Source organism: Tachyglossus aculeatus, chromosome 16 (assembly GCF_015852505.1).
Source record: "Tachyglossus aculeatus isolate mTacAcu1 chromosome 16, mTacAcu1.pri, whole genome shotgun sequence".
Classification (NCBI taxonomy): Eukaryota; Metazoa; Chordata; class Mammalia; order Monotremata; family Tachyglossidae; genus Tachyglossus; species Tachyglossus aculeatus.
The window spans coordinates 41,531,790-41,551,567 of record NC_052081.1 but is presented as its reverse complement, the minus strand read 5'-3'; the positions used below and the strand labels follow the sequence as shown (position 1 = coordinate 41,551,567).

Genomic DNA, 19,778 nt, shown 5'->3' with positions numbered 1-19,778 from the left:
AAATTTTTTTGTAACTTTTTAAAGTTTTATTTCTTTTTTTCTTTCTTTTTTTTTTTAAAAACAATAGGGCTTCTTCTCTTCAGCATCTCATCTCCACTGAAGCCAAATCAAGCAGCTCTGAAACAGACATCTCACCATGCACCTGCTGGCTTTTTCCAGTTTCCCCGCCCCTCCCACCCCCCTCCTCGTTTGCTTTAATATGAACACATGATAATTATCTGGCGATAAACCATGGAAAGGAATAGTCCCTATGATACAACGCTGTGGATTCCCCAGAATATTGCTTTCACGTTTAAAAAGGACTCATTCACTCATTCACTCACTCACCCACTCTCTCTGCAAACATCCAGAAAGGAGGACAAACGGAGAAGCCAAAAAAGGGGAGGACGAGGTTTGATGTCCGCCACGTTGCCGGGTCATAGCCTTGAGCTGGGCCTGTTTTGTGCGGAGACCTTGGGGCCCCAGGCTCTCCCCTTGGTCTGACATTTCAGGCCCAATAATTGTGGTATTTTTTAAGTGCTTACGACGTGCCTAGCACCGTACTAAGTGCTGGGGGTAGAGACAAGAGAATCGGGCCCCGCGTGGGGCTCACAGTCTAAGTAGGAGGGAGAACAGGTATTGAATCCCCATTTTGCAGATGAGGGAACTGAGGCACAGAGAAGTGAAGTGACTTGCCCAAGGTCACACAGCAGGTATGTAGTGGAGCCGGTGTTAAAATCCAGGTCTTTTGAGTCCCGGGGTCCGGCTCTTTCCACTAGGCCAAACTGCGATTCTAGGCCTCAGGCCCAAGCGACGTTCAGAAGGTGAGCCAGCCCCGTGCCCAGGCCCCCTGGCACTGCCCTTCGGCGTGCCAACGGGTGGCCCATCTCTAAATCTCAGCTGTGGGGGGGAGGTGTCGAGGGTCGGGGGTGGGCTGGGGTGTCCGTTACCTGGGGACTTTTTGGTTTTGCTTTCTAAAGGCAGGCAGGGTGAGGCTTCTCTCAGCAGGGAGGGTGATAATGAATCAAACCTGCATCCAGGCAGAGCCCCTCTTAATTTCCGACTGCCCTCCTTAAAGAGCAAATTGCTAAGCTCCGACTGCCTTCCTTGAGGAGCAAATTGCCGTGGCAGAGCCAGGGAGGGGGGGTTCCAAGACTGGCCTTGGGCTTCCGTCTGAGTGGAGAAAGCCCTCCTCCCTCCCTCCCTCACACAACACAAGCCCGCCCAGGCAGGGGCTCTGGACATCCCTACCTATCCTTCATGAAGCTCCCTCCATCCATTCCACCAAAAGAGCACCAACAGAACCGTTTGAAGAAAGCGGGCGAGGCTCTGCTAGCTCCCAGATCATCACACTCAACTGATCTCTCATCCCATGTGTCTGAAAAACGTCGTCGCCTCGCACGTCTCCTCAGCCGGCTTTAGGGGAGGGGGGGATGGTCCCGGGGGCTGAAGGCAGAGGCCCTGGGTGAGTTGCTCCGGGAGCATCCTGAGATTTGGTGGTCCCTCAGTGGGCCCGTCCCGGGGGGTGCCCGGCAGAAAGCCTGCCCCCGCCTCTGGGGACCTCGGTCGCCCAGACCGAGGGCATTTTTGGCCTCTCTGCCTGGGCTTGGGGATCCTGCGGGCAGGGTCCGACGGGAATGAGGCTCCCTGGGTGCGGGGGAAGGCAGAAGCAGCAGCCGGTTTGGGCCAGGCCTCCAAAATGGGCCCGGGCGGATCTGTCCGGCGGAAGAGACCGGGACGGACCGAGCAGCGTTGGTTGGGCAGGCTTTTGGGAGAGAACGTCCATGTGGCAAGACAGGCATCTGGTTCACAAAAACTAGGCTCAGGAAGGAAGAGGACGAGTGCCTTCTCACACCAGAACCTGCTCCACACCAATCGCTTCCTCTTCCGGGCCCGGCCCGGGGAGAGGCACAGAGAGACAGAGACACCGCACAACCGTGTGAGCCGCGCACGGCTGTACGACGCGAGAGTCGGGACGACAACAGGGGAGTAAGTTACAGTAGAAATGTCTGACACCACACAGCAATCGGAGCTAAAACAAAACCACACCCACACCCTCACACACCCCTCCCCCTCTCCACAAGCCCATTCAGCCTGCCTATTCTGGGGAACTTTTTCACATTATAAGTCATATATTATATCTGTACCTCGACGAAGTGCGAAGAAGTTAAAATAAGAATGAATGCACATTTACTGCACATTAGCTAGCTAATGAAAGAGATCAAATAATATATCCTTTAAAAGATGAAAAAAAAAAAATCACCGGAAATTAAGAGCGAAGTCAAGTCCAGGGCTTGAGGCATCTGCAAACCTTTGTCGGCTCCTGGGGGGGACGGGGCGGGGGCCTCCTCAGAGACCATCTCCAAGGCCAATCGACCTCTTGGCCCCCCGGCCTGCCTTGCCCACCGGGGACGACCCCCGCCCTGGTCTTTTTGCTGCTCGGGGACACGGCCCAGGGCAGTGCTACTTAGAAACTGGAGAGCAACCACGTTTATCAAAAATAAATATATTTGAACCAGGCTTAAGACGAGACGAAGGTTTGTCCAAGTGGGAGGGAGTGACGGGGGTTCCGTGGGGGAGAGACACGGACAGGCGGGGAAGGGAGAGGTTTTCAGAAATGGGTAGGCTTGCCTAAAACCCAGAAATGACGACAAGCTTATTCCAGCCAGGTGGCCCGGTCACCCCAGCTGTCCCCCGGCCCGCCCCCTGGCAGGGGCATCGCCCCAGGCTTGAGGGCCTTGCGAGCCAAGGCTCGTGCTAAGTTGCCGATGGTGGTTTCTGAGGGCTCCTTGCTCTTCCGTTCTATTTGATCCACAGAACGGCACGGTTAAAAAGACAGAGGTAGATTAAAAAGTCATGATTAAAAGCAGATTAGTTGTCTAGGCTTTCGGATTAAAAAAAAAATCATTCCAGGAGACAGCAGAGTGTGAGTGCGAGGGTTGCTTCCGAAATGCGTTCTGGAGTCCTCTTTCTCTCCCGCTCTCTTTCTCTCTCTCTCTCCCCACAGCCATGAGGGAACGTGGGCCCGGCCCGGAGCTTAGGTCAAACTGCTACATTTCTCTCGGGGCGGGGGCGGCCCCCGCTATTGCTGTTGTTCTTGAGTCCGGGAGGCGGCCGGCGCTTGTGCTGCGTGGGGGCCCGGGGTTTCGGCGGGCTACTTCCGAAGGTATCGCTGGGCGAGGATGGCGGCGTCCAGCGGGTTCATGGGCTGGGCGTCGTGGCCCAGACGCCGCACGGGCGGGATGTTCCCGAACTGGCGCTTCTGCAGAAAGCCCTTGGCCTCAGGCAGTGAGTTCTTCTCCTCCGCCAGCAGCAGCTGCTGCCGCATGTAGTTCTCGAACTCGTACTGGGAACACTCTTCTGTCACTTTGGCCTGGGGGTGAGAGCGGGTGAGGGAGGGGCCACGCCCTCTCCCCCGGGAGCCATCAGCCACCTGCGCCACACTAACACGGACCAGAACCCAGGAGCCCCAGATCCCACTCCCACCCCCAAAACCCAGAAACCTGGCCAGGGGGGTCTCATCCTGTCCTGAGGCACTGTTGCCTTCTCTTGAGCAGAGTCAGTGCCCCCCATGGGGCTGGCGAGGGTCACTACTCAAGGAGAGCCCTGAGCCCCCCAATGCCCAAGCCAGTGCGGCACCCACGGGACTCCCACACACACAGCCAAGGAGGAGGGGCAGGCTTGAGGTGGCCCAATCCCCACCGTGCAGGTAGAGCGGATCAGAGCCGGGCCACCGACTCGTGACCTCTCCCCAGCTGGCCACCGCCACCGCCTCTCTGGCCGGGAGGATGTGGGGCAGGGCTTGGTGGAATCCCCCAGCCTTGGGCCTTCGCTGTCTGTCAGATTTTCCCCGGGCGCCTTGGCCCTGGCTCAGCCAAGCACCACGGAGGGCGAGGGAGGGTGGGATCTGGGTGCCTGCTCCTATCCCCAGCCACCGTGGGAGAAGCCACCGCCCGCCCTGCCCCAAACTGGCTGACTAAAGGCAGGATGCTCACTTGCCCGGCACGACCAAAACCCGCTGGCCACTTCCTGGTTCCCAGGGCCCGGCAGCCGGCCGGCGACATCCCGCCTGAGCCACGAGACCTCAGGGTTGACTGACGGGCAAAACTCACTTGGGAGTCTGGCCCTCACCTGGCCCTGCCCAGGGCCTCTGCCTTCAAGGAGGTGAGGTTGGAGACCCACCGAGGCCACCCTCCCCAGGGCTGCTCTGGGGACTAGGCAGGGTCGAGGGTGTGAAAGGAAACCGAGATATGTGGGGAGGGGGCAACTGGATCTGCCCCCTGAGGCCTGGGCTGGAGGGGTGGGGAGAGGGTCAGCAATACTGGAGCAGCAGCAGCAGTAGTACAGCTGAACAACTTTTCTTTCTGAGCCTTCACTGGGAAATGAGCATGCAGGGGGACTATCCTGAAGTAAGTCCAACCGCTTCCTTGACTACAGCAGTTATTCTCAAAGACCCAAGAGGCAGGATGAGAGGCTGGGTAGATGGGGCTAAAGGCTAGGGTATTTGATTTTGCTGGGGACAGCTCCTCACCCTCTTGGGCCCTGGGTTCATTGGGCATGTCTGACCTTCCTCATAGGAAGTTTTCAGCTGTCATTTCCCGGGCGAGAGAGAGCGAGAAAGAGAGGGAGAGACCGACGGACCAAAAGGGTTGGATATGGTGGACATTTTGTCCAGCCTAGGCCCAGCCTCTACCATCTCTCTCTCTACCCATGGGCCGGTGAGGGTCGCTCAAGTCCGAGGTCCACCCGAGGAGCTACGGCAGCAAGGACCCTCAGATCTCCGTAGCCTCCCGCCTTGCCGGGTGGCATCCCACGGGCGAGAGCCGTCCCCGGCTGACCCGGCCGCCGGCTGCCCACACCGAAGGCAGATTCGAAACTCCCTCAACAAAACAACACACCCCGGGAGGCGCGGGGGAGGGAGGAAGCGGGGCGGGTGGGGTGGGGGGAAGCCAACATGGAGGGAACGAAAAGGGACAGAATGAGTCATCAGAAAACCGAAAAGCAGGAAAGGCTGAGAGAAACCGGATGAGTCAGAAAGAGGCAGAGAAACGACGTGTCGAGGGGAACTTAAACCGAAGACGCAAGAGGGACGGCGTGAGGAGGACCGCTAGGGCTGACTGGGAACCCAGCTTTGGTGGAGAGGGGCTGGGCTGCTTGTGGCATCACCGGGGACCCTGCTGCTTCCTTTCTGGGGGTGGAGGGGGAGATGAGGGGGATGAAACCGACGGCCTCCTTCCACCGCGGCTATGAGACAAGCTTGAGAGAGTTTGGTTTTGGCGGCTTGGAGCGGGGCGACCCGGCTCTCACATTTGGATGGAGTCTGGGGGCGGCCGGGGGGCTGGGCAGAGGTGCAAAACCAGGGGCTTACTTTTAAAAATAGTCCTATCTTCTCTCGGGATCCATGGCACTACCTGGCCCGGCAGGGGAGTGCGGGGAGTGTGTGTGTCTGTCTGTCTGTCTCCTCCAGCCCCCGACCCCCACATGGCCCAGACACACTCCCACGGTTTTCCAGGAGGGGCCCCTGGGCCCGGGCCCGGCCGTCCTCTCACCTCTTGGGCGCTCTCCGAGCCGTTCATCTGGTCGTCGATATCGGGAACCACCTGCAGCGGACCGCTGAGGGAGGACATGGACTGCCTGTGGGGGGACAGAGAGCGCACCCGGCCCTTCAGCACCATGGGGATGCCCGGCCCTCTCTGCGGCTCACCCGGCTCCTCGCGGCCCTCACCCGCCGTGCCCACCTGGCGCTGCAGCTCCTGGAAGGGGTGGTTAGGGAGCCCGGGCCCCAGCAGGGGCAAGGCAGAGCCAGGATGCCCCCGGGGGAGACAGAGTCACCAACCTCGGGAGGTCTTGGCTGGGCCCTTCAAGTCAGGGGCAGGCAATAGCTCCCAAACAGTTGAGTGCGTGCTGGGGGCCGCCTGCTGGGACGTGCCGTCAGAGGGCTCGGGTCCTGCCTGGAGGAGATCAGAGTGGCCGGGGGCAGACGCAGGGACCCCCTGGGTGTGTTGGGGGAGGACGCTGGGCAGGCGGAATCTTCCAGGCAGAACGGAGCTTCCCACTGGATCGGGATTCCTGGCCCGGGAATCGGCAAAGCCAGCACCGGGTCCTAGCCTCCCCTCCCGCCCCCGACTCCAGGACGCGGGGGCCGGCCGCCTCCGCCTGGCCCGGAGCCTCGTTCACGTCACGCTCCTCGCTGGTGGCCGAGACCCGGCCGGGTGCCAGGGTGCCGGGGGTCGAGCCAGCTGGGGACTCCCGGGAAGGGGGGCGGGGGGGCACTCTCAGCCCGCCCGGCCACTCACCATGACGCGATGATGGAGCTGAGGGAATCCAGGACCTCGGAGGCTGCCAAGCGTTGCTGGGGATCGAGGACCAGCAGTTTCCGGATGAGACACACGGTGTTCTCAGAAACCCGCCCATCTCTGCCACCGGGGGAGAGGGGACAGAGAGGAGAGCAGTTTTCAGAAGGCTGAGTCAGGGACAGACATATGGAAAGCGGGCGAGTGGGGGGCCCCTCGTTCTGCAGTGTGGGAAGGTGGGACAGGATGGTGAAGAGAGGGGAAGCAATAGGGCTTCACCAGAGGCCTCAATAAACTGAAAATCACATCCCTCCTCCTTAACTTCAGTTCCCATTCAGAGGGTCCTCCCTCTTCCTCCTCCTCCAGATAATAATAATAATAATGATGGCATTTATTAAGCGCTTACTATGTGCAAAGCACTGTTCAGAGAGCTGGGGAGGTTACAAGGAGATCAGGTTGTCCCACGGGGGGCTCACAGTCTTAATCCCCATTTTATAGGTGAGGGAACTGAGGCCCAGAGAAATTAAGTGACTTGCCCTAAGTCACACAGCTGACAATTGGCAGATCTGGGATTCTAACCCATGACCCCTAACTCCAAAGCCCTTGCTCTTTCCACTGAGCCACGCTGTTTCTCGAAGGAAGCCCTCTCAGCAGCTGGAGGGAGTGAGCTTCCCTCTCGTCGCTACCAGTGTCCTGGGATGCTCCCCCTGCCCCTTGGGCACCGTTTTGGTGGGGAGAAGATCCCTGGGGTGACTCTGCTCAGGTCGTGGCACCTCAAGGGCTTGGGCAGCAGTAAGAGTGGGACGGACAGACATCTACAGGTGTGTGTGTGTCGGGAGGTGCTTGTCTGGGGGTCTTGGGGGACTCACTCGGGGATCATGTACTCTGCAGCTTTGATCTTGCGGAAGAGCTCCTGAGGAATGCTGTCGTAGAAGGGGAACTGTCCGTACAGCATGGTGAACAGCACCACCCCCAACGCCCACATGTCGCTCGGCTTCCCCCGGTACGGCCGGCCTGCCAGGAAGGACGGAAAACACATCTCGTTAGCCGCGACTCGGGGCCCAAACCCAATGTCTGCCCTGCCCCACAAGGCCCCTGGCCAACCTCGGCCCCGCCACGAGCCTCCTCGCAGCTGTGCCCGGGAGAGCCGGCCCAACTCCCCGCCGGCCCTCCGCTTCCCCCGGGAATGCCCCAAGGATCACGCTTCCGAGGGCAGAGTCCATCAGAATCCTGAAGGAGGAAGGACCAAGCGCTTCCGTTTTGGAGGACTCAGAATCCCTCTTCATCCGCTACCCGGTTTCTCTCTGTCTCCATTTCTGGCTGCCCAGACCAACAGAAAGCTTCCTAATCTTCTGGGCCAACAGGATGGGGTTTCTCCAATCACAGGAGAAACCAGGGAACTGGTCGGTGAGCTGGCTGTACGAATGAGGGGGGCGTGGGGAGAGGTGGAAGGGCTTTGGCTTGGTCAGCGGAGAGCTGTTTGGGGGCGGAGGCGGCACTCGGCGTCCACTCTGGGTCAGCCTGCCCCCACTGCTGGGCCTGCAGGGCAGTGACCCATCCAGTTCACTCCGGGCAGCCGCCCCAACTGAGGGCGTTGAGCCCTGGAGTGAGAGGTCGGAGGGTACACAGCTTTATCGATAAAGCGGGGTATGGGGGGGAAGGAGGGCTGGACACTGTGGACTCTAGAGCCACCGGACCATAGCTCTAGAGAGCCCTGGTAATTGACAGGATTAGGATCCTCGGCTTTTCCTGCCACTGCAGATACACGGTTGCTTGAGATTTTTGGGTTTCCTTTGGGGGTGGTTTGGTTTTTGTTTTTCTTTTTGGCATTTTGGTTTTAACCGTAAATGGCTCTTTGGCGACCGCCTTTCCCACCCCCACAGGCATTCCCCCAGGCCAGTTCCCCGGCTTCCCCCATTCCCACGGCTCCCTCAGCTGCGCTGGATGAAAAACGGTTTGGGAATCACGATTTCAGTCACATCACCAATAACACAGTCGCATGAAGGTCGAAAATTCAGATCACCACTGCTGTACCACAAAACGGGATTAAGTGTACAATTTCCTCTGTGACTCACTCCATGAGTCACCACTGCAGTATTCATTATTTGTACTAATTATTCTTAGCTTTGTGTAGCTCTCCCAACCACCGTCCCGTCCCCCCAGCCCCGGCAAAAAAAAAAGAAAGGCATTCTAGCCTCCCCTCTTCCTTTTCCCTCCCACTTGGGCAGGCATTCTCTGAAGAGACACTTCTAGCAGCTCTAAAATTCATGTCACATGCTAGGCGAGCAGACTGTTCCTCCCCAAGATACCTAAAAAACAGACAAGTCCAGCTTCCTCTCCCGCCCCCTCTCCCCGACAGTGGAGATTAGGGAGCTCTTTCTCTTTTCTCTTTCCCTCAGCTCAGGCTGCCTGTGACGACGGAGCAAATTCTCTTTAAACAAAGGAAGACTATTTTCGATCTTGAGACCTCTTTTCTGATGGGGGTGGGGACAAGTCTTCCCCACAGAGGCCCGGAGGAGAAGGGTCTCAGTGGCCAGCCGGTGGGCAAAAGCTGATGATTCTGGCCCCTCGTGGGCTTCCTCCGCCTCCGGTTCCAGGCCCAGAGGTAGCCTGGGGTGCCGGCTTTTAAGTGACTTACAGAGGAGGAAAGAAGAGATCACGGAGCTGCCACCACTTCCAACGCCCTTCCAACGCAGACAGCCCGGATAGGCCCCAGACTAACGGGAACAGAGATCTGTTTCCCCTGTGAAGCCGGGCAGTTTCCACTGCACTGACCTACCCCCACCCAAAGAGAGCCAAGATTGGGTGGGCTCGTTCAGGGAGATTCTCCCACTGGCTAGTCCCTGCAAGAGGTGGGAGCCATTTCCCCCCCGATAACGGGGAGCGGGAGAGCCATTAGCCCTGGATTCTGTTAGCGCAGTCACCTTAACTTCACCCCTCCCGCTCAACCCCACCCGCCCCCTCTTTCTGGCAACCGGGGAGGCTAGCGGAGACAGAGGGGGAGGCTGGAGACGACAGCAGGGAGATCCAAACAGCTTCTGCTACTCTCAAACGAGGCCACCTGTTCCTGCCCGGACTGCCAATCAATCTCTGGCACCGGTCTGAAGTTGTGCACGTGCCTCTCGAGGTGGTGGCTGGGGCTCAGCTCTGGGGCCGCCGGCCTGGGACGTGTTCCGGCTGATCCTCGCAGGTTCTGGCTGGCTCCCCTGCCGCCTGCCCCTGCCCGCGGGGCCCCCCCAGATACCTGGGCTTCCTCCCGGTGGGTCACTTGGGCAACCTGAAACTCTGAGTCGAGCCTCTGGGGCTCAGGGGAAAGATTTGGGGACATTCCACCGCTCTTTCCCGATACCCATTTTCCCTGCCCTCGTGACACTGTGGCCCTTCCCCGGAAGGGTGGGCTGGCCTGAGCGGGGAGGAGCGGCGGCTGAGGACGGTTTCCTCATGCAGCTCGCCACCTCCAGCCCTGAAAGCAGACTTCTGGAAAAGCGATCCCTCCAGCCGGCCTTCCTGTCCCTCTAGTAGTATTCCCTCTTCTAGTAACCCCAAGGGGCTTGGAGATGGCTGCTGTTTCCTCTCTCAGGAGCTGGCGAGGCCAAGAGAAGGTCAGAACCTAGGACAGGCTCCCGGGAGAGGAGACGAGAAGAGGAAGCAGCATTGTGTAGTGGGAGTCAGAAGGACCTGGGTTATAATTCCGGCTCTGCCACTAGTCTGGGTGTGACCTTGGGCACCTCACTTCTTTGGGCCTCAGTTCTCCCATTTGCAAAATGGGGATTAAGACTGTGAGCCCCAGGCGGGAGGTGGAATGTGTCCAACCTGATTAGCTTGCATCTACCTCGGTGCTTAGTTCAGGGGCTGGCACATAGTAAGCGCTTAACCAATACCGTTAAAAAAAAAAAAAAAAGAGAGAGATCAACTAGTCCAGAAAGACAGTGGGAGTGGCAGGACAAGAAAAGTCTTGGAGCTGTCCTGCTCCGGATGGCTCTGAGTCCCAGGAGAGACCCGGTTTCACCCTTATGACCTGCCCCACAACCCAGAGACATGAGGCAAGTTGGAGGGGTGATCCAGGTGGCAAGCCACAGGGCCCGGTGGGAGAGAACTTTATCCAAAACCCAATTGGTGGCCAGGATACCTGGGTTTCCTCCTGCTCTCTCTGCACAGTTAGGGGGCTGGAAAGCCCTCCCTGGTAGTGTAGTCTAATGGAAAGAACAGGATGCTGGGATTCAGGAAACCCATGTTCTAGTCCCAACTCTGCCAGTAGCCTGCTGGGTGACCTTAGGCAAGTCCCTTAACTTCTCTGGGCCTCAACTGACTGGGAGCTCTGAGAGGAACAGGGACTGTGTCTGGTCTGATTATTTCGTATCTAAACCAGTGCTCAGCCTAGTGCTCTGGCATACAGTAACCACTTGGTAAATACTATAGGGTCCAGCGGCTGGAGAAGAATAATGTTCTGGATTGGAGATTTCCTGGGCTGAGGTGAAGGAATGGGTTTTTTGAACAAGCCACCGAGACTTGAACCCTGCCTGGGAGACCCAAGACCACAAGCGTACCCTGCACTAGCACCAGATTAAATCTCATTGGGTCAGATCAGGTCAGATCAACAGCAGTGGTTCCTCCACCCCAACAAACCCGTTTCCAGCCCCCTCGGGGCCGGGTGGCTCGGAGGGGCGACCGACTGAGGCTACAGCCTTAAACCGTGAGCCACACAAGGGATGGGGACTGTGTTTGAGATGAAACACTCTGTGCCTACATCAATGTTGGACATATGGTAAGCCCTTTACAAATACCACGATTATTACTACTTCTTGGGGGTAGGAAACACGCCTACCGACTTTGTTGTGTTGTACTCTCCCAAGCGCTTAGAACAGTGCTCTGCACACAGTATGCACTCAATAAATACCACTGATTAACTGATTATTACAACTCCCAGGAGCCCCAAGGGCACCTGAACATTTGTAGAAGCCGGCTGGGGCCCTGCTTCTGGTTGGGCTCAGATTCCCTTCTCCTCCACCTACTAGGGGTCACAGCCTGGCATGGGACAGGTCTCTCTCCTCACTGGTAAGGCGGGGAAGTCCGAGGCGAAGCCTGCCATCCCTGCGGTGGCATCTATTCAGACTCAGCAGGCAGTTCACTTTCTGACTCACAGCTTGGCACCCCCATGCGTCCCAAGGTCCGCGGCGGACACGTACCGCTGAGGACGTCTGGGCTGATGTAGGCCGGGCTCCCTCTCTGATCTTTCAGCAAGTCGTCCTCGCTCACCAGGTGCTTTCCGAGACAGAAGTTGGTGATGGTTATCCTGTGAGTCCTGAGGGGAGGAGCAGGAGGGTTAGGAGGCTATCGGCACCTTTGCCAACACCCATCGAATGTCTTCTGGAGAAACGCCCACCAGGAATCGTGTCGCAATCCGTTTCGGGAAAGGCTCGGGTATGGGGCAGACGTCAGTCGGCGCTAGCCTCACGGGGAGGCGGGGAAGAGTCACTCAGCTGGGAACGGCACCGACAGCAGCATGCTTTCTAACAGGCTGAGAGGCGTCTATTATTCACTCCGGCTGAGGGGCGGCTCTAGCAGGGCTCATCAGTGTCCTTGGGCCTGCCAAGTCTAAGGCTGGCTGGATCTTTTCCAGCATCTGGGTGGTGCCAGAAACCCTGCACCCCCAGTTTGGGGCTAGGTTTGGGGCCACGCATTAGCATACACGTGCGCTCGGTGGCCTCCGTGGCTGCTGGCATCACAACCCCCAGAAGCTCCTTGCATGGGAGAGAGGACCACACCCACAGGCAAACTCACTGGGCTCGTGTGGCAGAGTGACTACATATCCAAGGCTGCTAGATTCAAATGCAGCTTTGTCCCAGAGCTCGGCTTGACCCGGGCTCGGGCTAAGAAGGGACAGACCGGGCTGTTCTGAGCAAAGACTTGCAGCTTCTGTGGAATTCTGGCTGACTGGGCCACTTCCAACCTCTCGCCCAGCACGCACCTGACTCATTGCCGCTCTGCTGTCGACTGGGCCAAACCTTCCTTCACAAAACGTATCTGTCCGATTTGAGGGGGGATAGGTTGGAGCGGGGGGTGTCGCAGGGGTAGTGGCAGAACACCTGCTGAGAGTTAGCCCATGGGCCCCAGGCTCTGCTCTCAGATAAAAGCCCACAGTTCCGAAAGACATTCAGGTTTTAAATGCGCGAACTTAATGGCAATTTTCTTAATCCTACCACCAGACCTGAGTCAGAAGAGATAAAAACTTAGTCAGGGCCCAGAAACAAGAGCAGCAAAAAAAAAAAAAAAAGAATTCCTTTCCCTTGAGGCGCTTCCTCCAGAGTCAAGGCTCTCTTCCTGGCAGAAAGGTATTGGCCATGACCTAGGTGAGCAATTTAATTTTCCTCAAAACAGGAACCCAGAGACTTTCTGGAGGGGAGCGTACACTCCCACTAGCAGTCTCTGTGCCTGGTGAACTTGCACCCTACCGGAGCAGGATTTAGTCACCCTTCACCTACAGAACCAGATTGGGTTGGGGGGTGGGGTGGGGGGAGCAGGGGAAGGACTACCCAAAATCATTCACCTCGTCACCTGGAACGGAGCCCTTTCCTGCCTCTTGGAAACACTATTTTCAAGTCCGAGCACGCAGAGTTTATTTCATCAGTGGTGGGGCTTTTTTTTTTTTTAATGGCATTTCTTACATTTCCTTTGTGTCAAACACTGTTCTAAGCACTGGGATGGGTAGAAGCTAATTAGGTCGGACCCAATCCGACAGTGTTGCACCACAGACCGGTAACCAAAAGCCAACCCGGGGGTGGAGGGAAGGGGGACATGCCACTGCTCCAGTCTCCGAGTTTGGGCCCCAGAATTCAGAAAGGAATTCATGAGCCTGAGACTTCCATTCATCTTCACTGTTGAGAGGTGGTACCGCCTTTTACGAGAGAAGGCGACGACGACCCAGCTCCCCCCGCACCCCCTCCCCAAGGCCCCTGCTTGGCTGGTAATTTCAGCGCTCGGTGTGTCGACGAACAGACGCGCAAATGCTAGGGATTGCCTGGAATTATTCAGTCACCACTTAACATATCATTTGTAATTATAGAATCCAGCTTTGGCACAGTGTCAGCACAAGGGGCTGTGCTGGGGAGAGACCTTAATAGGCAGACAGATTTTCGGGAGCCGAGATCCGTCCTCCGCCGTTCCAGCTTTTCTAGAAAGTAACTGGTAGAGGGGGTATCGTACCGGGGCGACTGGGGGGGGACACCGGCCAGGGGTCAGAGCCAGCCAGCCCGGAGAAAGTCGCTGAGCTCAGAGAGGAAAGGGAGCGTGCAGGCCGCTTGATAAGGGATTCGCTTTCGCCCACCTCGACCCGACCACTGGAAGCCGACACTTTGGACAGGGGGTTGGGCTGGCTCTGAAGCCCACCGAGAGAAGCTGAAAGACGCAAGCCATCAGCAGATCCTGCAGACTAGTGGAATCTGGCATCTTTCCACCCTTCCTATCAGGGCTCTGAGATGCGGGGAGGCTGAACCCCTTTAAAGACGGGCTGGATGTGGTGAGGGCTGAGCTAGGATGTCCCTGGCAACTCCATGCTTCCTCAGGAGGGGCGGGGGGAGAGGGGCTGTAATGGTCTAGATGACATTGTGAACATCCGGTGGGCTTGTCCGATATGGGGCCGGCAGGAAATGAGAGAGTCTTTGTGGATGTTGATCTGAGGAGCTCACCGGACAACTGCAGATGAGTGAAGGTGCCAAGGAGAAGGAGTGCTGCTTTTGGGTAATGAGACTGGGGCCCACTGGGCACCAGTGCCAGGGCTCAGCTCGGGCCAGGTTTTCCCAGTATGGCCCATCTCGGCCTGGCGTCTTCCGGAAGTCAGGAGGGGGAGGGGGAAGAGGCTTCCAGAAGTGAGGGAGGAAAAGGACAGGAAGCAAATGTGTCAAGAGTCCCCCATCAGGCAGGCTGCAGACGAACCTGAATGAGGTCAGAGGGAGTTGTCTTTGTCGATCGGAGTGCCTGGTTTAGGGCTCTTTGCCAGATGGGTCTTCTCCCCCTGCTGTTGCCAGGACCACTGAGGCCAGGCCACCTGCCCATCCCCGTTTCTTGCCAGACTGAGCCCTTAGAAAGGCCACAGTGTTTTGCTCCTCTATCTCTTTTTGGAGTATTAAAAAAGAGACAAACATGAGGAAAAACAATCTCCTTTTGATTCGACTGATGGGAATTATATTGTTTTCATGGCCAGAGAAATCAGGCCGACTAAAGGGGCTACACTTAAGGAAGCCGACTTTGCAGCAGACACTGCACTATAGCATTTCACAGTCCTGTTAATTAAACCAAGTCCAGACCATAAGTGTCACGGGTAAATTTAGCAAAATGCATGTGAAAAAAATGCCCCCAAATGGCTTGGGGGCTAAAGAAAATGATTTCTAGGCAGTTTCCCAATACCTGCGGGGATGGCAGCTGGTTTCCTTGGTAATTCTTGCCATTTGAGTTGCCCTGGGCTTTAAGTTACAGTCATAAATTCTGGGGCAAGATGTGCTCCCAAAGACACTTTCCTTCAAAGCTGAGGGTGGCCACGCTCCTTGGTGGGAAAGAGGGAGTCCCACTGAACCACTCGATCACATTTGAGTACTTACTGTGTGCAGAGCACTGTATTAAGAATTTGGGAGAGTATGACTGTAATAGTTGGTAGATTCGTTCCCTGAAACCTGGGCCGCAGCTGGTCATTTCCCTCAGAATGATTCTCCTGAGAAGCAGTATGGCCCAGTGGAAAGATCAAGGTCCTGGGAATCGGAAGACCTGGGTTCTAATCCCATCTCTGTCGCTTGTCTACTGCGTGACCTTGGGCAAGTCACTTCTCTGTGCCTCAGTTCCCTCATTTGTAAAATGGGGATTTAGACTGAGGGACCGGGACTGTGCCCACCCTGATTAGTTTGTAGCTACCCCAGTGCTTAGTACAGTGTCTGGCACATAGTACTAATACCACTTTTTTTAAAAAATAAAGATAAATAATTCCAGGGCCTTTTCTGACAGGGCTAAAGTGGATCTGCAACTTGATTCCTTAACTCACCTGATGGTTCAGATTCCCATGACTCACCCAGTGACACAGGGCTGGCTCAGTTTGAATGTACTGATGGGTAACCTTGGTTTCCTCTGGAAACAACCAGTCATGCCCAGTGACTCCCCAGTTTCCCTGCAGTATTCCCAAAAGCCCGGAGATCCCCGCTGGGGAGGCTCCAGAACCGTATCGATCCAAAAATGAATCGAAGCTTCCTGTAGGGAGTGGACTGCAAGGAGCAGGCTGGCAGTGACCCACGTGGATCCCCACGCTCTCCCATCGCCAAATCAAACTGGCAATACGGAGTCATAGCGTTCCAGAAAGTAACCTGAGATGGTAGGGGGGACGCCGGGACCTAGGAAGAGTGAAGGACTTTGGGGCCAGGCTGAACTGCTGCCTCTTTCTGGAGTTGACATAGTAGAGGAAGTGTAACCCGGGCAGGGATCTTACAACCAAATAAGGCACTGGGGAAGGAGGAGCATGAACCCGGCATGTTATAAAAAGCACCCTGGCCACAGGGTCAAGTGAAAGACAGAGGTGGGGTTGGCTGCCAGGCGGATGAAATTTCATCTTAGCCACGTGCACGCGTCTGAGTGAGCCCTTCAGAAATAACTGGAAGCAGGGGCTGGCACAGGCCTTACGGCAAGAAACAAAGACAGGCCTTTCAGCTCTGCATTCCATCCTGAAAAACTAGACACCGGCACTTGGGAGAGAGGCGGATGCTAGTTGTCAGATGGTAAGAGTCAGGTGAGCAGGGAAATTGGATTAAAGACAACCAGGCAGAATGGAAAAAAAAAAAACACCATGTGGCTCATTTATTCTGGAAAAAAATGTGCTCCAACCAAATTTTAAAGCGAATCCTTTCCCTTGAAAATAAAAGTTAGTGCTTCTTCGGAGTGGATTCACATGGGGTGGTCCCCGGTTCGGGTCTCCTGGTGGCTATTTAAGGTGGAATGACCGCCCTGATGATGTTTGCCAGGCCTTGGTCAGGTTGGAAGTCCCAAGTCCTGATCACTTTGCAGGAATTCAGCATAACTGATGGGGGCCGGGAATGGAACTTCCCCAGGGGCCCTGACAGGAACCGGCAGAGTCGACATTCAAGGGGAAAGGGGCCTCACTGTGCGGGGTAAAGATTCAGCGGGCAAACGCCCAAGAGAACTCTGCTGGGGGCCATGGCCGTGGAAGGAGCCAGTCGAAAAAAACCCCCAAAACCCCCAAAACAGCCCCCAGGCCCTCCATGGCGACTTGAGAGCCACTCTCTCCTCCCAGCAGGTTCCAGCCTCGGTTGGATCAGAGGATTCTCTTGGAGAGCAGGCTGCAGGCCTGGGTGAGCCCCATGAGGGGGTGAATTCAGGGCTGCCTCTTCCTCCTCCTCTGAGGCTTTCCTATTCCGGGAGGAACGGCCTCTCTAAGCAGCACCGGACGTAGCATGGCCTCCCGGGACCCCGGCGGTTCAGAATTCCATTCCAACAGGAGCGAGTGAGTGGAGAGAGTGGGGATTTGCGTCAGCGTTATTTGCTCTGTGTGAGTCACGCTCCAGTTATGGACCTTTTGGCTGCCACTGTGTTTTTTCCTTTTCTAGGAACTTAGTATGGGGTTCTCCTGCCTCTTCTCCACCTCCCCGGGAAAAGATACCCCTTTCACAAAACCTCACGTAACCCTGCCTGAAACTCCATCCTTTCACTTTTTCACAGAAGGGGTGAAAAGGATCACGGTCCCCAAGTGCTTCTTACAAAACACCCCCCCCCCCCCTCCATTTTTGTTTCCCTTCAACATGAAAAGGGAGTTCTTTGCTCTCCTGCCTCTGAACTGATTAGTTAATGGCAGTCATTAGATTTCTTCAGCTCCCCTCCCTTGCCAACAGTGGGAGATTGAGCAATTTTGCTAAATCAATTGTGTGAAGGAAAACTGCATAAAAAGGTTCGGCTTAAAGACTGCAAGAATTAGAGCAAGTTAGCCGGGCGGTGGAGAAGTCTGGAACGGATGCTAATTCACTCAGGCTGGAGACTACCCCGGCAGATGAGCCGGAGAAGTGAGATGAGATCGCAGCTGGATTTCCAGATTCCCAGGTGGTGCTCGCTGCAGTGACAGAAAAGGGCTGCTAACAGCCCAGGGGTGGGTAGACCCAGAGATTCTCCACCGCACATTTGTGGGGCTGGGGCTCCCTGAGGCTCTCTGACTGTGCCTGACTGTCTGCCAGAGCGGCAGTTTGCCCTATATTTGCCATGAGGCCAACTGGCTCGGAGGGGAGGGCATCTTTCTATTTCCCTCCACTCAGTGCTTTTGTCGTCGGGCAATTCCACGGCCAAGTGGTCTGGCGAGGGAGAGGAAAGCGCTCACCGACACCCCTATGACTGCATATGCTCTCAATTCAGCCAAGGGTGCAGATGACCCTGGGGTGGCAGAGGACGAGCTTTCTCTTTTCATGCCAGACTCCTCCATCCCCAAGGGTGGGGTCGGACGGTTGGAACTAGTACCCCAAATCTGAGCCAGAGTTTCCAAAGGAGAGAGGTGTACTGGAACAATCATTATGATAGATGAACAGATGCTTCACCCTGGCCACAAAGCTCAACTAAAAAACAAACCCTCCCACCAAAACACACTTTTTCCTTCCTGTTCCCCCAAATGAAACGCGCTTTAATGGCAGGCTCTCTGAATGCAGTTCCAGACTGGAAAGTCCTAAGAGCACAGACAGGTTGGCAGCTGTTTACAACAGCAGGCAAGAGTGTCCAAATCTCCCCACATCATTTGCAACATTCCCAGTGAGTCACCAGATTGATCGGGTGAGAGTTTACAGAGAGGGGGCATGGGAGGCATTTGGGTTTATCTGCCACTGGAATCCAGTAGGAGATGGCTGAGAGGGCCACCAGGGCCCCAGGGCACTGTGTTAGGAGAACAGAGTCAGCTAACTTACCTTTTGCTTAGCACCATGTTTCCCAGTTTCAGGTCTCTGTGCACAATGTTTTTCTGGAAAACAAAGGACACTTTAAATAGGGAGCACGAGGGTCTGAGTTCATTCAATCTTTACAGACTGGGATTTCTTGGGTGGTTTTAGGCTTCTTCTTGGTAACATTTTGCAGTTACAATTTTTCTGCAAGCCAACGATCGCTTTCGGTCCTTTGGTAAGTGTAGAATCTCAAAACGAGGTGGGCCACTTCCATCATTTCCTAACTTTTAATCTGGTGAGGTTTCCAGTTTTAGCTCCACCACAATACTTACAAGGTCAGTCTTCTCCCTTGCTGGGGGGGAGGGGGAGAATGGGGAAGAAGTAGCGTGGCCTATTGGATAGAGCGTGGGCCTAGGAATCACAAGGACCTGGGTTCAAATTCCATTCCACCATCTGTCTACTGCGTAACCGTGGGCAAGTCACTTAATTTCTCTGAGCCTCGGTTACCTCATCTGTAACATGGGGATTAAGACTGTGAACCCCATGTGGGACAGGGACTTTGTCCAACTTGATAAGCCTGAATCTCCCCCAGTGCTTAATACAGTGCCTGGCACATAGTAAGAGCTTAACGGATACCATAAAAAAACCAAAAAAACCCCACAACGACAACAAAAAAAAACCCTGGGCTCCCCCTTTACAAGCTGGGGCCGTTGATGGACTGGTTGCTGGGGGAGATCCCAGGACTGCTCAGGAACCCATGTTCACTACCGACGCTTCAGGGATTCCTCTGTGAGGATGGGTGGGCAGACCTGGCTGGACCAGGGAAGGGACCATATAAACTCAGGCTTCCAAACTTCAGAAACACCAGAGAATTCTCAAGGACATCTCACGTCTTGGGCGGTACACACCCATCTGAGCTAGTGTTGAGGCTCAGCCTGGCTTGAGACCTAGAAAAGTAAGACTGGAGCACCTTCAAATAGGCGGGGACAGGGAGGGGCTGGGCTCCTGGGACTTGTAGTCCTGGCAAACCGATGGGAATTTCGGCACATCTCCAGTGGCCCAGCACTGTGGCACTTGACGGGAGGGAGATGTTCGCCTCCTTCCTCCATCCCTGAGGGGATGGGTGCCCAGTATGGACGGGGAGAAGGGTGCTGCCCGTTTGAGTGGGACCCGTGTTTGATTTTTTGAGGCCTGGGCAACGGTCTCAGGCCTCACAGGCTGACCGGACCCCTGCGGGCCTCCCCTAGGAGGGGCTGGTCCACCCATTCAAAAAGCCAACGGGTTTCAGGCCTTGGTACGTGAGCTATTTTTATGCCCAGTGGTTTTGCAGAGATTGATTTTTGAGGTTAAGGACAGGCTATTTCAACATCAGGATCAATTTTATTCTATTTACCCTTGTCTCTTCTTTCCTGGGGCCTGCTCTGACCCGCTCCTGCACTTCAACAGCCTCAAACGTGGAAAGTTTTCGGTGATTCGGGACTTTGGCTCTTCACTTGATTTAAGAGCAAGTCCGAGGGTTTTCTTTCCTGAACTGGTAGTTGCCAAGCCGCTGGTGGACAGAGTGGGGGAGCCTGGCCAGGCCATGAAAATCAGCAGGCAAAGG

At 55.9% G+C, this 19,778-nt stretch overlaps 1 protein-coding gene across 4 annotated transcripts in view; it reads right to left on the bottom strand.

The window, feature by feature from the left end:
* Positions 1-2,469: 2,469 nt before the first annotated feature.
* STK40 (serine/threonine kinase 40) overlaps positions 2,470-19,778 on the bottom strand; it is a 46,060-nt gene continuing 28,751 nt past the window's right edge. For all 4 annotated transcript variants that reach the window (XM_038757766.1, XM_038757763.1, XM_038757764.1 and 1 more), the window contains 6 exons: positions 18,203-18,255; positions 11,459-11,574; positions 7,142-7,286; positions 6,276-6,395; positions 5,529-5,613; positions 2,470-3,352 (listed from right to left, as the gene is read on the bottom strand). In XM_038757766.1, the coding sequence (XP_038613694.1) occupies positions 3,134-3,352; positions 5,529-5,613; positions 6,276-6,395; positions 7,142-7,286; positions 11,459-11,574; positions 18,203-18,255 (738 nt within the window). In that variant the 3' untranslated portion in view covers positions 2,470-3,133. The remainder of the gene's footprint in view (positions 3,353-5,528; positions 5,614-6,275; positions 6,396-7,141; positions 7,287-11,458; positions 11,575-18,202; positions 18,256-19,778) is intronic.